The 15,931-nt window shown below is 53.5% G+C and overlaps 1 protein-coding gene across 2 annotated transcripts in view; it reads left to right on the top strand.

Moving 5' to 3' along the window:
- Positions 1 to 14,906, top strand: part of DNAAF5 (dynein axonemal assembly factor 5) — a 50,593-nt gene extending 35,687 nt beyond the window's left edge. The window contains exons 9-13 of one of the 2 annotated variants that reach the window (XM_045875954.2): positions 243 to 390; positions 2,800 to 2,950; positions 3,647 to 3,803; positions 6,148 to 6,339; positions 13,899 to 14,906. In XM_045875954.2, the coding sequence (XP_045731910.1) occupies positions 243 to 390; positions 2,800 to 2,950; positions 3,647 to 3,803; positions 6,148 to 6,339; positions 13,899 to 14,035 (785 nt within the window). In that variant the 3' untranslated portion in view covers positions 14,036 to 14,906. Of the gene's footprint in view, positions 1 to 242; positions 391 to 2,799; positions 2,951 to 3,646; positions 3,804 to 6,147; positions 6,340 to 9,739; positions 10,144 to 13,898 lie in introns of those variants that run through there. The other variant, XM_064593488.1, reaches the window with a different exon arrangement.
- Positions 14,907 to 15,931: the final 1,025 nt, after the last annotated feature.

The following is a 15,931-nucleotide window of genomic DNA, read 5'->3' as shown; positions in this document are numbered from 1 at the left end:
TTTTTTTTAAGAATCTGGAAAAAATATAAGGAAATAGGAAGTTTCCATATGGAATGAGTAGCATGATTTTGGGAGTTAAATGTTTTCTTTTACAATGACATCCACGATCCAAAAGGAGGGGAAGGTGGTGGGACAGGCCATGGCCCCGCCTCTGCTGACGGCCCCTCCGCCGAGCCCGCATGCTGTGGTGGGGCCCGCTGACTGCGAGCAGGAACCGTGGGTACCGCGTGTGTGTTTTCCAGGCCCGGCGCTGGGAGAAGTGCTGCCCCACCTTGTGCCCATCCTCAGGAGCTGCCTCCAGCCGGCCAGAGACCCACAGATGCGCCTAAGGCTCTTCTCCTCCCTGTCGCGGGTGCTGCTGAGCGCAAAGCAGACCGTCGACTCCCAGGGGTAGGTCTGCCCGACCTCCGGCCTCTGCGGGGTGCTCTCAGGCCGGAGCTGGGTCACCCCTGGGCTCTGGCGCCGGCCACCCTCCCTGGGTAGACAGACGGCTCTGGCAATGAGCGCCCACCTGGACAGACACGAAGTCAAAGTCATTTTCATGTGGCCATTAAAATTCCATCAAATGGAAGAGGTTTTAGGGAACGTTAACTATTAATGGTTTATACATTAGGTGTTCTCAGTTTTAAAAGCCTTTCAAACCTAACAAAGAATGGATTGACTCACCATTGGTGGATAAAGCGTTAGAAGAACCTTCTGTCCACGCAAACACGTGAAGGGCCTCCAACGTGACGGCTCTGCAGTGAGGGAGAGGAGACCGGGATGCTGGCGGGAGGGAAGGGGGCGACCTGAATCCACAGCAGGGCCGAGGCCTGTCCAGAGCAGAGCTGGGTGCCAGGGGATGGCAGGGTGGGGAGGCGTGTGGGTCCCTGTCCCCTCAGAAGGAGCATGTGTGTCAGGAGCGGCGTCCTGCCGTGTCACTAGCGTGCTGGGACGCATGCTGTGAGCCCTGCCAGCCCATCGAATTGCAGGGAATTCTGTGTCCTGCTCGTCGGCACGAACTCCGAGCCTGCAGGGGCCATAAAAACAAAGTGCCGCCCTGGGCAGAGCTCCACGTGGATGAGCCGCAAGGGTGTGAGGGCACGGGTCGGCTGGCACCCCGGAGCCTGTGCTCCCCTGTGTCCTTGCAAGGGGCCTGAGCAACCCCCAGGCAGGGGGAGGCCTGGGGGTTCCTTGCTGACCCTCTACTACCAGAGCGTGTCCACCGGCCGCCTGCAGGTCCCGCTCAGAGGCGGCAGAGGGCAGGTGCTGAGAGGGCTGCCCTGGGCCCTCGATCTCATGAATATCTGACAGTGATGAGACGGGGCTTCTCAGTGTGAGGAGGTGCTGTTTTGGGGGCCACCTCCATGGATGGGGCTGCTCCTCCCACAGCGCCTCAAGCATGGGCCCTGGGCGCCATCCCCAGGCACATGGCCTCTGCTCTCCAGGGCGTCTGTGGACATGCAACAGGCCTTGTTGGCCACCACCTCAGCCCCGTCTGCTCCTCGAGGTTGACTGAGGACTGGGGAAGGGGTGGTAGGAGGTCTGTCTGCAGAGCTGCCCATGAAGGTGGCCGGGGCTGAGGAGTACGCACCCGTGGTCTCCTTGGGCGGTGTCCTCATTCCAGCAGGGGCCCACCTGCAAACCCTTGTGCAACTTCCCATGCACAGGAGGCACCATTCCAAAAAGTCAGGTGCTGGGTCTTCCTCCGCAATGTGTCGTTGCTTCCAGCGTGGGTTCTGACCAACCCGGGCTGCACGTGGGGCCTGCCTGGTGCCCCACGGCCGAGTGGCAGTTGGGCCAGTGCTCAGTGCTCCACTTTTCCAGCCACTTTACCTAGACGCCTCGGAGGTCGGCACTGGGGGTTAGGTCTTTCTAAAGAGACCTCTTGTGAATCACTTTGCAAGAAACAGCAGCTCTTTGCATAAAGGTTAAAGCTCATGAAAAACCTAATCCGTGTGTGTGTGGGTGTGCGTGTGGGTGTGTGCACGCACGTGTGTGTAAATGGTTCAGGCCATAGTCCCTCACTCACCTGCGTCGCTGGTTCTGGGATGCCCCCTGCTGGAAGCCAGCAGGAGGAGCCTCCCGCAGAAGGGAGGGTCAGCGGGGGACGAGGCCCGGGACAGACCAGAGGGACGGCCGCAGGACGCAGCAAGCAGCCAGGGCCTCGCCCTGGAGGCTTTACCTTTTCAGCATCTAAGACCAGCTGGTATTTGGGATGGGAGCCATCTTTGAAATACGCTTTGGAATAATGTTCAGAAATAAGTTGATGGATTCTTTGTTGACCGAAACGTGTTTCGATATAACGGTGGAGGCGCAGTGGGATTTGGGAGGACGCTCCAGTGTTCCTCTGTGCGGCTTTTAACGGGGTGCTCAGCGTGCGGCCCCATGCCGGCCAGGCCGACTGGGACGTGGGGGTTTACCATTGAGACGACGCGCCCTGACTGCTGGCTTTCAAGCCCCGGGTGCAGACCTGCGGTGCCTTCCCCGTGGGTGGAGGGGCATGTGCCCACAGGGGACGGTTGGGGGCAGTGTGTGTAGGATGGACACACATGCAAGTGACTTTGCTGGCCTGGTCACCTCACACCTCTGCTTTCAGAGGCAGGAGGAGGGACAGGCGAAGCCCCTACAGCGGAGGGATGGGGGCACCCTGGAGGCTCAGAACCTGCGCTGGGCCCAGCAGAGGCCAGGAGGAGCCCAAAAGGCTGTCCGCTCCCCCGCAGGGCTCTCCCTGCCCCGCAGGGCGCCTGCGCCAGGGAAGCCGAGGCCCGCTGGTTCTGGCTCGCTCCTCTTCACCTGTGCTCTGTGTTTCCGCCCCAGGCAGTTTCACCACTATCTCAACACTGTGGCGAGAGACATCTTGGTCCCCAACCTGCGGTGGCACGCGGGGAAGACCGCTGCAGCCGTCCGCACGGCAGCTGTGTCCTGCCTCTGGGCGCTCCTCAGCAGCGACGTCCTGTCGGAGAAGCAGGTGGGGCTCCCAGGGGCACCTGCCGCAGGAGGGGTGCACACGCATGCAGCTGCCAGACCCCGCGTTCCGCAGCCCGTGGAGGGGCGGGAGCCTGGGGGCCGCGGGCCAGTGTGTCCCACAGGCAGCAGCTTGTGTTCAATCATCGGGGGCTTTCCTGGGCTTACATGCTGCGTGTTGCTTTTGCAGAGCACAGAGTGTAACCACAGGACCCTCCCCGAGTTGGGCAGATCTCGGGGTTTCTGTGCTGCTGTCAGGGAAGCGGGACAGCAGTTTGAAGGCCTTGCAGTCACTGTGCTCAGCCCCACGTCTGCACACCGTGGCCAGGGCCTTGCCTGGCTCCACTTCCTGCTACACTGAACCGCCCCGATCCGAGTTACTGCGTCCCCCAAGTCTCGTTGGACACAGTAGACACCGTGCTAGTAAGCAGCAGACTGTGTAGGGTCTGTGTTTCTCTAAGACTGTGAACAATGGAGTTATCAACTCACCAAGTTAAGCAAATTGTTCAAGTCATCTAGATTTTAAAATCAAGGTTCAGGTTTTCTTATGTAAAAATTTCAGGATGGTATTCCAGACTCCTTTCTGTTTGTATGAGAGCCGGGCTCCTTCCGTGACGGGCAGGGTGCACACAGCGCATCCCTAGCAGTGTCCTCACCGGGCACGGGCCCGTCACCAATCCCTCATGTCCTCTCGTTGCAGATCCGGGAAGTGCAGGAGACGCTGATGCCGGACATTCTAACCACCCTGGAGGAAGACTCTCAGATGACTCGATTAATTTCGTGCCAAATCATTAGCAGATTTCTGAAAACCTCCAGTGGTGTGGCTGATCCAGATAAGTTCATCAAGATTTACCCTGGTAGGACGTTTTTCTTTGTTTCTTTTATAGGGAAACTAGAAATTGCTCCTTTGACTCCTGGTCAGGTTGGTGCTGAGTCCCAGCGTGGCCGTGACGGATGAACCGTCTGTGGGTAGATAGCATAGCACAGAAAATAGGGCGGCCTGGGCCCGGGAATTGGGGTGCAGCCCCGCCACATGGCAGGGGTCCCATGGTGCGAGGGCGGGCACCCAGCCATGCCTGAAATCCCGCGTCTCCGCCCTTCTGGAGCCCAAGCACCAGGCGAGTGTCAGATGTCAGATGCAGGAGCAGAGTAGCAGATGCAGAGAGTCCCTAAAACACCAGGAAAACCCAGCAGGAAGAGGGATGTCAGGTACCCCCATCGCCAGAGGGGAGATATGAATTCTAGAACCCACCTCCAAGTTCAAACAGAAATGCAAACGGGAACCAAGATGCGACCAAGAAAGAGCCCAGGAGACCTTCTCGAATGCCGCGCAGAGACTCCAGGGAGGGACCCTGTGGAGACGCAGGAGTGGGGTTGGCGCTGGCTGGGGCTGCAGTGTCTGGACACACCCATGGCTCTCGATTCCTACGCCCGACCACGGCCACGCAGCTGAGCCTCGGCACCTGTCCCTTCCCCGGGCCGCAGCAGGTAGTGATTCTAAAAGGGGGTCATAAGAATTCCTGAAAATGAGATTCAAAGCGGGCCCACTGGTGCATGAGACCAAACATGGGAGAGGGCGGACTCCGTGAGAGGAAGATGCGCATCTGCGGGGAGAGGCTTGGGCTGTGCACACAGAGCTCCAGAACAAGGGACTGATGGACGGACGGCCAACATCAGAAGAGGTGGTGGCCCGGAATGTTCCGGAATTGCAGACCATGCATCTTGATGAAACCTGGAGTCAAAGTCCCCTTTCCCACGCATTCTTACAAGTTAGGTTTTGCTTTTGTGTTTATTTCTGTCGCGACAACTGATGACCTCTGTACTCCTGTCTATGAGCAAATCCAACCGGCGTTTGATTTGTGGACTGTCTGGACTTGTTGGGATTTTGCTCACTTTTTAAAACAAAGCCAGGGGAAAGATGACTCATTTGGGGGCATTTGGGGTTAAGTCCAGAAGGATTTCCTCAGGGGCTCCGTTATTTTGCGGCACCCAGCTCGTGCTCTTGGAAGCGGTGTGTTTGCAGAAGTATGGCCGCGTGGCCGAGGAGGGCAGATGTGCCCTAAGACCTCCCATGACTTGGATGCACGCGCCCGGCACAGGCCCCACGTGAGCCACCTGTCTTCCCGAGCCAGCTGTTGCCCTTGATGGCTGACACCCGACGATCCCAGAAGTGAACTTCCAGGCCATCTCTTCTACTTAAAACAAGAGGGTTAGGAGTCAGCATCACAGGAAAACGCACCACCCCAACGTTGGCCCGTGCCGGCAGGAGTGTGCACAAGGGAGGGATCCCTCCAGAGACGCAATGATGGTGTGCTCGCTGGCCGTCCCAGGACTGCGTGAGGTGGTGCTGGCCACGCCCCCTCGGTCTCTACAGTTTGCTTCCATGAGGCCCAGAACCCTTAGGAAAGAGCACCTCCCACGAGTTAATGCCCATCGGGAAGCCAAGGGCCACGTGCTGAGAGCAGAACAGCGCAAGCCCGAGGCCCTGTGTGCCTGCGTCCAGGGGACAGGCCTCCCGCCAAGTGGGGCCGCTGCCCTGCTCCCCACCGATGTCCACCTCCTGCCGCGCTCACTGAGTCTCCAGAGACACCCAGCCACAGGGCCAGAGGTTTCTTGTAGTTTGGGTGAGAAAAATGTACGTTTGATAAAAACCTCACCCGTCAACAGTGAGAGTTTCTACCCACAGGAGAGATGATTACTGTTTTCAGCAGCCAGGTGGTCTGGCCCCAGAGCTCAGCAGAAACAAAACTGATGCAGGTGCTGGCTGTCACCTCGCCAGGCCCTGAACTCTGTCCCTAGAGCCCGCAGTGTTGGGGGGAGGGCCATCTGCACGTCAAGGGGCCGGGGCAGCCAGGTGTCCATGATGCCCGTGGTGACAGACTCTGAGCATCTCGGAGCTACAGAGGGCCCGGGGCTGCCTCGCAGGTGAGGAGACAGGTACAGAGCAGCTTGGGCCTGCCTACACGCACGGCAGGCGCAGGGCCAGGCACTCTGCTGCCCACCCTGGCCAGTGTCTACCCTCTGGCCAGTGCAGTCAAGGGGTCCCAGGACCCCGGGAGCTGCCCCTAGCCCCTTGCATGTGAGCACCAGTCTCCCCACAGGATGTGGGTTTCCCGGGGCCCAAGGGTGAGTATCCACTGCTGTGGGGTCAGGTCCCTGCTCCGGTCTCTGTCTCACTGTCCTGTCTGGCCCTGTCTCCAGAGCTCCTGAAGCGTCTGGATGACGTTTCCCACGAAGTGAGGCTAGCAGCCAGCTCCGCCTTGGTCGCATGGCTGGCGTGTATCCAGAACGACGACGGGAAGTCCTACTACCAAAGCAACATTCAGTTCCTGTACAGAGAGCTCCTCGTGTACCTCGATGACCCGGAGGGCACGGTCCAGGACGCGGTGTTAGGTAGGTATGGTGTGACGTGTGCTTGGCTCTGAGACCTGTCTTGAGTGCATGGAACTCGTCTCTTCAAGCACAGGGCAGCAGGTCCGTGGCCTTGGGATCCCTTTGGACCGTCAGGGCCGACCCAAGGGCTGGGTGCCTGAATGTGCTTGTGGGGTACAGCCTGTGATATTTGCCATGATAGAAAGTAAAGTTGAGGCGTGCCTGGGTGGCTCAGTCACTTAAGTGTCTGCCTCAACTCAGGTCATGTCTCAGGGTCCTGGGACAGAGTCCCACATCGGGCTCCCTGCTCAGCGGGGGAGCCTACTTCTCCCTCTGCCCCTCACCCCACTCAGTGCTCTCACTTGCTTACGCACTCTCTTTCTGAAACAAATAAATAAAATCTTTAAAAAAATAATTGAAGTTGAGAAAAATCTTAGACATGTATTAATTTGTTTAGAGTACCCCTTTTATATTAACATAAATGACATGTGGTTTTGAAAGATACATTTTCCAAAACAAAATAACGAGCAAGAAGAACGGCGTTGTTTTACTTCTTTGCGAATCTCGTTGAAAGACAGCTAGGTGGGCACAGCTTCTGTGTTCTGGAGGCCGTGGTGTGTCGTTGGGTGAAGGACGTGAAGGAAATCTGGCCTCAAGCAGGTACGCAGCTGGAAGAGAGAGGCGCCGTTTCAGGTAGTTTTGGGCATGCTTTGCTACTGCCCCACACTGGACAGGCAGTCGTCCCCCAGAGGCTACCTGGAGGGCAGACCCCGGCGATCGATGTTCACACCCGATGGTCTGTCCTGCATGTCGGCCGGGTCCAGAAGTCACGCTGGTCAGCGTGGAGCTCAGAACAGTCTTGGGAAGAAAAGCTTCAGGAAGCTGTCTAGCTCACGGTGGCAGAAGCAAGTTCCTGTACTCGCAGTTCCTGCCGGAAAGTCACAAACGCTGTCGCTGGACTGATTTCTGAGCAGAGGGTCTGCTGGGTGCCCGAGTATGTCTGTGCAGTTTGTCCCGTTCTTTGTCGGTTGGTCATTCTTTGCGGGAAAAGTGTCGTCCTGGGACCGAGGCACACCCCTGCCCTGACCCGCCACCGCCCAGGATGCTCAGAAGGTGGGCCCAGCTGCCCCGGGGAGCACGGCTTCAGTGTCATCCCTGCAGCAGCCACAGAAAGCGTAATGCGAAGACGTAGACGTAAAACGGCAATCAACAGATCTTAGAGTGCAAGTGTAAAAAATACACATATAACCCAAAAGAAGTCAAGGAACGAGGACAAGAAGAACACAGAAACAGGGACCAACAGGAAACAAACTGACCAAATCCAGCCTCAGCTGCAGTCTCCTGGAATGTTAATGAGCCGAACGTTCCAGTTAAAAGGCAGGCGTTGTCAAGTCAATAAAAAAATCACGACTTAACTCTGAATTAATGAATTAAGTTAGAAGTTGGGTGCCGGAGGACTGACCTAATAAAGGAATTTTTGCTGCTTTGTTGAGGACGTTCTCGAGGGAACTTGCCGGGCGGCGGGGTGGCGGGAGGCTCGCGGACCCCAGGGCCGCCCCGCCCTTGCTTCGTGCGGCGCCGGGAGCAGATGCCGTGCCTGGTGGCGTCGTGGACACAGCTGTGACTCCCAAACCCGAGGGCCTGCAGGACCCCCCAGGGACCCTCGCGCACACAGAGCCGCCACCTCAGGCCGTCGCAGGCGGGAGTGGGTGACCGTGCGGCCCGTTCGGACAGCTGGGCATTCTTCTCCGGGCACCAGCAGCTGGAGGACACACAGGTGTCCTGGCTCAGCTCCGCAGCCGTCCCCAGGGCATGTGTGGGGTCTGGCCTACTCGGCCAAGTTCTCACAGACCCCACACCTTGCTCTCCTCTCTCCTTCCTCTCCAGCGAGAGAAGTGATGAGTTTGTCCATCTCCGAATCCCCGTAGCCTGCGGCGGGTTCCCACCAGGGGGCAGTGTGTGCACCGCCCATCCTCTGCCTTCCAGACGCACGAGGACTCAGGTGACGCAGTCATGGCGGCAGGCCGACCGCACTGCTCCTCTCTTGCAGCCTCTGCCCCTGCACTGCTCCCTCGGGGTGCTCACGGCAACTGCAGCCTCGCACACATCCTGCCCCCTTGCTGTCCTGTCTCAGTAGCCAGCCAGCCGTGTTTGGAGTCCTGCATGGACACGCCCCAAATGCCCCAGTCTCTCCTCGCCAGCAGACCAGGGGGGTGTCTCCCAGATGACTGGCTCTCCTCTTCTGTGCTCCCCTCGACCCCTCATGCCTCCTGGGCCTCCTGCCTGATGACCTTGCTCTGTCCCACTGACAAGCTCCTGCGTGCCCTCTCACCCCTCAAAGCCACGCCCGTCATGGTGCCCATGAGCCTTGCTGCCAAAGGCAGCCTGCTGCTCGGGTCTCTCCTGCACCTGCGTGCACTCCACAGGACCGCCGGTCACCGCCTCCGTCCTGTGGCCTCCAGGACGCCCTGGCTCCTGGTTTCCTCCCGTCCATCTGGCCGCTGCTTCTCTCTGCACTCGCTGTCTTGGTGACCTCTTCTCCTCTCTGACTTCAGATGCCACCCACGTGCTGGCGACTCCCAGACTGAAGTCCAGGGCAGATGTCTGCCCCCAAACTCTATACACACACGTGCCCAGACCTCAGAGGGCACACGGGTCTGCCGGGCATGGAGGCCGTAGCATGCAGACCAAGCCGGGATGGCGCCCCCATTCGCCGACCCTGCTCCCCCTGCTCCCCCTGCTCCCCCTGCTCTGTCTCAGTGGCTACCAACGGCCATGCCGTCCTCCTTGTGTCTGAGGGCAGGAACCTCCTGAGTCTGCTTGCCTGCGTCTGCCAGAGTCACCCTGCAAGATGGCGTGGATGACACCAGTCCTTGGCCCACGGTGCCCACCAGCTCCTTTCCCACCCAGAGTTCAGCTGCCGCCAGCCCAGTTACCGCAACGATCACCAGTAACAACACTGTGGTTTCCTTCTTCATTCTGATTCTTATCTGCTGCCCCCAGACTAAAATGTGAAAGGATCCACAGGATGGATTTTTCTGCCTGGCACGTAGTAGGCTTGCAATGGGTGTTTGTTGACTGAATCAGCATCAGTAAATGTGATAAGAAAATTGATCGTCTTTGTAAGCCAGTTTACCTGCTAACACAAAAATTGTTTCTAAAGCCAAAATGCCACACGGTCATCACCCTCGGGGATTTTGAAAGATTTTCATGATCCACTAACAACTCCAAGAACATTCTTTTTTTAAGTTCTTTTTGTCCACACTGTGACTATTGTGTACTATTGGGTACTGCATCAGATGAATTTAAAATGCTGTAATAACTTTCAGGGTGGTTTTCGTGCCACAGCTAAACTGAAGGGAAGGTACAGAAGTTTCCCACATACCTGCTCCCCCCACACATGCAGCATCCCTCCCCACAGGTGGTGCATTTATCAGCACTGATGACCCACGGACACGTCAGCACCACCCAGAGTCCACGGTTCACAGGAGGGCCACTGTGGGTGCTGAGCCTTCTGTGTGTGTGCACGAAGGTATGACATGGATCCTCCATGACAGAGTCGCACAGAGTGGTCTCACTGCCCTCTGTGCTCAGCCTGATCGTCTCGAACCCCACCCCCCACCCCGACAGCCTCTGGTCTTTCACCATCACCACAGTTGGGCCTTTTCCATAATGTCATAGAGTTCAAATCCTGCAGCATGAAGCCTTTTCAGATTGGGGTTTTTTTTCACTTACTAATACACACCAAAGGTGCTTACATGTCTTTTCACAGCTTGCTAGCTCATTTCTTCTTAGCACTGGTTAGTAATCCATTGACTAGATGGACCACAGATCATCCATCCACTGTTGAAGGACACGAAACTTTGGCAACTATGGAAAAAGCTGCTATGTGTATATGGATGCAAGTTTTTGTGTGGACCTAAGTTTTCAGCTCCTTTGGGTAAATACCAAGTAGCACGGTTGCTAAATCGTGTGGTGAGACTGTATTTAGTTTAGTAAGAAACTTCCGAACCGTCTTCCGAAGTGGCCGCCCCATCTTGCACTGCCACCAGCAGCCCGCTGCTCTGCGTCCTCTCCAGCATGTGCTGGAGACGGTGTTGTGGATTTGGCCGTTCTAACAGGTGTGTGGCTGTGTCTCCTTGTTGTTTTGATCTACACTTCCCTGAGGACACTCGAGGTGGAGCGTCTTCTCAGATGTGTTTGCCCTCTGTATCTCTTCCTTGGTGAGGTGCCGTTAAGGTTTCCGGCACGTTTCTTACTTGCATTGTTTTCATATTGTTTAGCTTTTGGAGCTTTTTGTATATTTTGGATAACAGTCCTTTATCAGATGTGTCTTGTTAATATTTTCTCCCGGTGTGTGGCTTGTCTTCTCAGTCTCTTGATACAGCTTTTTGCAGAGTAGAAATTTTTAATTTTAATGACATGCAGCTTATCGGTTATTTCTTTTGTGGATCGTACCTTTGGTGTTGTGTCTAAAGTCATCACCAGAGTCTCCGGCTGCAGGCCAGTGGGGAGCATGGCAGGGTCTCCGAGCGGAGAGAAGGAGAAGGGGCTGCCGGCGGTAATAGCCCATGAGAGCTTGTCGAGAGAACTTAGAGAAATGCTGGCAATTTCAAGAAATCAAAAGTTGTTGCGTGATAAGGAAAAGCAGGTCCTGGAGTTGTTAATTCACAGAGATGGGGAATTTCAAGAACTGATGAAATTGGCTCTTAATCAGGGATGCAAGTTTTAGAAAAGGAAGTGGAGAAGAGAGACAGTGATATTCAGCAACTACAAAAACAGCTAAAGGAAGCAGAACAAATACTGGCTACAGTGTTTACCAAGAAAAACACACATCAATAGAAAAGGCAAGAAAAGGTGCCATCTCCTCTGAAGAAATAATTAAGGATTCACAAGTCATGCTGTGTGTGTCCCGCTGACCTGGGCCCCAGGGGACCTACAGAGACCACACCTGGCGGATTTAGAGAGAAGTGGATTATTGGGTCAGATAAACAACCCTTCCACTAATGGCGTAAACGGTCGTTTACCAGGGACGCATGGCAGTCAAGTGACCTAAGTAAATGTCATCGCCACACCCAGCGTCACTGGTTCTCTCTCGAATTCTCTTCCTGTCGTTCTTGCAGTTTCATATGTCAGGAGTTAATTTTTGGGAAGGATGGAAAGTCTGTGTCTAGATCCTTCCTTCCCTCCCTCCCTCTCCCTCTCTCTCTCTCTCCCTTCATGCGGGCATCCACTTGTTCCAGATTATTTACTGAAAAGGCTGCCTACTCCCCTGTGTCGCCACTGCTGTTACCAAAGATCAGAGGACCGTTCATCTGCGTCCACCATGGGTCTGCATCGTCCATGCGTCTGCGTCGTCCTTGCGTCTGCATTGACCGTGCGTCTGCATCTGGGCTCTCTGTTCTGGTCTGTCAATCTATTTGTTCTTTGAACAAGACCATACTGTCTGTTACTCTGGCTTTATGGAAAGTCTTAAGTCAGATTGTGTCGGGCCTCCAACTTTTCTCCTTCAGGGCTGCACTGGCTATTCTGGGACTTTGGCCTCTAGATACAGACTTTAGATTGAGTTGGTCAGTATCAATCTGGGATTTTGATTGTGATTGCCTTAAATCTACAGATCAAGTTGGGGAGAACTGGCATCGTGACAATATTGACTTCCTATCCATGAACATGGGCTCTCTCCATTTATTATGTTTTATTTTCTTTTATTTATATATTACCTTTGTTTTATTTGCACATTACCTTTTCCTTTTTTTTAAGGTTTTATTTATTCGTTTGAGAGAGAGAGAGCAAGCGCAGGGGGAGCAGCAGGAAGAGGGAGAGGAAGAAGCAAACTCCCTGCTGAGCAGGGAGCCCGATGCAGGACTCGATCCCAGGACCCTGAGATCATGACCTGAGCTGAAGGCAGACACTTAACCGACTGAGCCACCCAGGCGCCCCAATCATGTGATTTTCTTTTTCAGCCTATTGATGTGATGGATTATATTAATTGATTTTTAAATATTGGACTAGCCTTGTGCACCTGGGATAAACCCCACTTGGTGTTCATGCATAATTCTTTTTATACATTGTTGGATCCTATTTGCTACTATTTTGTTGAGGATTTTTGTATCTATGTTCATGAGAGATAATGGTCTGTAGTTTTCTTGTAATGTCATTGTCTGGTTTTGTACTAGGGTCATGCTGGCCTCGTAGAGTGAGTCAGGAAGCTTCCATCTTCTGGAATAGAGTGTGGAGAATTGGTATAATTTCTTCCTGAAAGTTTGGTAGAATTTACCAGTGGACCCATCTGGGGCTGGTGCTTTCTGTTTTGTGAGGTTATTAATTATTGATTCCATTTCTTTGATAGATATAGGTCATCTGTTCTTGTGTGTCTTTCCAGGGATCAGCCCACCTCATCGGGGTCCTCACGTCTGTGGCCCACGACTTGTTCAGAGGACCAGCTTTTGGTTTTGTTGATTTTCTCTATTGATTTCCTGCTTCAATTTCACTGATTTCCACTCTAATTCTTTTTTTTTTTTAATTCTTATTTATTTATTTGACACAGAGAGAGAGAGACAGTGAGAGAGGGAACACAAGCCGGGGGCGTGGGAGAGGGAGAAGCAGGCTCCTGGCTGAGCAGGGAGCCCGATGCGGGGCTCAATCCCAGGACCCTGGGATCATGACCTGAGCCGAAGGCAGACGCTTAATGACTGAGCCACCCAGGCACCCCTCCACTCTAATTCTTATCCTTTTCTTCTGTTCACCTTGGATTTGTCTTTCTTTTTCTAGTTTCCTAAGGTAGAAACTTAAGGTAATGATTTTTAGCTCTTTTCTCACATATGCACTCAATGCTGTAAATTCCCCTCCAAGCACTGTTTTCACTGCATCCCACAAATTTTGGTTGTGTTTTCCTTTTCATTCAGTTCAAAATGATCTTTAGTTTCTTTTCAGATTTCTTCTTTGACCATTGCGTTATTTAGAAATGTGTTGTTTAATCTCCAGATATTTGGGGATTTTCCAGTTGATCACGTATTGATTTCTGGTTTCACTCCATTACGGTCTGAGAGCAGACATTGTAGGACTTTTGTTTTTTAAATTTGTTATGGTGTTTTTCATGGGCCAGAACGTGGCCCATCTGGTGAGTGTGCCAGGGGAGCTTGAGAAGAGTGTGTATTCGGTTGCTATTGGACGAAGGCGTCTGCAGATCTCTGTCGTAGCCCCTGACGGATGGTGCTGTGGAGGTCGGCCACGTCCTCGCTGACCTTCCACCTGCAGATCTGTCCACTCTGATAGCAGGTGTGGAAGTCTCAGCTACAGTGTGGATTCATCTGCTTCTCCTGCAGTCCTGTCCGTTTGGCCTCGTGTAGTTTGGTCCTCTGTTATTAGGCACGTGCGTATTAAGGATCCATATGTCTTTTCCGAGAACGGACTCTTCCTCATTGGGTCACACGCAGCCTCTGAGTCCTGGATAACTTGCCTCACTTTGCAGTCTGCTCTGTTTCTAGCTGTTTTAACTGGAATGTGCAGCTTACTCCCATAAGCAGCAGTTGGTTTACTATTGATTCCTGGTGTTTGAAGGGTGTGTTGCTGTTTTACAGAGGTCCTCAAAGCAGGCAGCGTTCTGTTCCCTGAGCTCCTGGTGAGAGAGACCGAGGCAGTCGTCCACAAACACCGCTCTCCCGCCCACTGCCAACAGCTTCTGCAGCACCTGCAGGCCCTGCCGCCAGCCCAGTGAGCGCAGACGGCGGAGCCTGGAGCGAGACCCAGCTCCCGTCCTTCCCCGGTCTGGAGTGTGTGGCCTTCAGACCTCACAGCACGGCACCTGTTAGTCAACAGCCTGAGACCTTCATGAGCAAGACTTTGATAGCAAGAATGTATTCCCTAAGAAATGTGCCCGGGATTCTCAGACGGATCTCGAGCCCGGGAGTTTCTGAAATAATGTTCACTGTGTGGCTTCTGTACCTTTAGCTTTTATTTACGCCATGACAGATCTCCCAAACATCTATAGGTAATTGAAATTAAAACTAAGTGGGATCTGCTGACACTGGCAGCCAAATCAGCCTGTTTGTTTGTTTCAAAGCTACATGCACCTGCTGCGCCCTTGAGTTAGGATTTATGTTTGTGCAAATGCCCACCCCACCAAGATTATTTTGTGAAGCAAAAGCTGTTAAAAAGTTCATTCTTTCCTTGGGTTGTGTCTACTGAAACTTAGTATCACAGTGAACAGAATAAAAGGAACTTGAAATTTTTATCAATTAAATTTTTGCTGTTTAAAATACCCCTGGAACTCAAAATGTTATATGGATACATTCGGTTACAATGTTTTTTTCTTATCTCAGTAATGCGAACAATGTTGAAAATAGAATATTTAATCAGATATAATTTTGGTTGCTCTCTTATAAGTAGGAGTAAAGTAAAATTGGATTTTATTCTCTAGCACTTTCTACACCCAAGTGCCTAAAAAACTTCATTTTAAATGGGTATTATTTCCATAAGCCAAATATTTGTGTTAACACAGGGGGCGGGGAATATTGTATTTTCTAACAACCAAATATTAACATTTGTGCTTAAGTGTTTGAAAATGTAATTAAAAATATTTATTATAATGTCTTGTACGCCTGTCTTAATGTGGTTGGTAGTTAATTGACATTTTTAGATTTGCTAATTTTTCCCTTAATCTCACAGTGATCCCGGAGGCTCCCCACCTGCTCAGTGTAGTGCCCTTTCTGGGCGCCAGGTGGCAGGCGCTCCAAACCCCATTAGGAGGGCGGCCGCGGGAGATCCTGGCTTTTTGGTTGGGGACAGCAGGCCTGCACTAAGAGGTGGGATCCGAATCTGCACCACAGACTTGGGTTACTGCCTCCCAGGCCCCATCCGCTTTCCCACCCCAGAAAGCCTCCCAAGCTGTGATGGGGTGTCAGCCCGTCCTGTGATCAACCGCAGCTGCAGGGGGCTTAGGATGCCCTCAGGGACATCACCCACCAGTTCCCCGATTGCCCCTTATACCCTCTGCTGTTTCCTTCCTCAGCATCACCTGGAAACCTGTGAGGAATGCAAATTATGGGGCCTCAGCCCAGATCTGCAGTGGATCCAGTGGCCAGACCTCCAGGGGACTGATCCCCTAAATTGTGAGGACCCTGCCCTGAGCACCATGCATTTTCATGTCCAGCAAGAGCTCCAGCTTCCATCTTTGATCAGCCACGAAGGGTCACGGGAACCAAACAGAGGTGGCAGACAACTCGGCTGGAGGTCACACACACAAGGCAGGCGTGGTTGGACACTGGGATCGCTGCCAAAGAAAGATGAGCATGGCATTCCAGTTTCTGGACGTCTCTAAGGGGACGTATTCAGAGCATCACAGTGAATCAGTGCCGCCTGGCATGGTGTCAACAGGTAGGTGTGTTCAGAGAAAGACAAAGGTTAGTCATCTAAACACCTGAGAACCAATGCGTCCCTCTTAATTTTTTTTTTTAATTCTTGGGATGCCTCGGTGGCTCAGTCGGTTGGGCATCTGCCTTCGGCTCAGGTCATGATCCCAGGGTCCTGGGATCGAGCCCCGCATCGGGATCCCTGCTCGGCGGGGAGTCTGCTTCTCCCTCTACCCCTCCCCCCAGCTCGTGCTCTCTCTCCC

Source organism: Mirounga angustirostris, unplaced genomic scaffold (assembly GCF_029215605.1).
Source record: "Mirounga angustirostris isolate CCGP_5_RB_7025 unplaced genomic scaffold, mMirAng1.0.hap1 SCAF_5, whole genome shotgun sequence".
Lineage (NCBI taxonomy): Eukaryota > Metazoa > Chordata > Mammalia > Carnivora > Phocidae > Mirounga > Mirounga angustirostris.
This window is presented reverse-complemented; position numbering and strand designations above follow the sequence as displayed.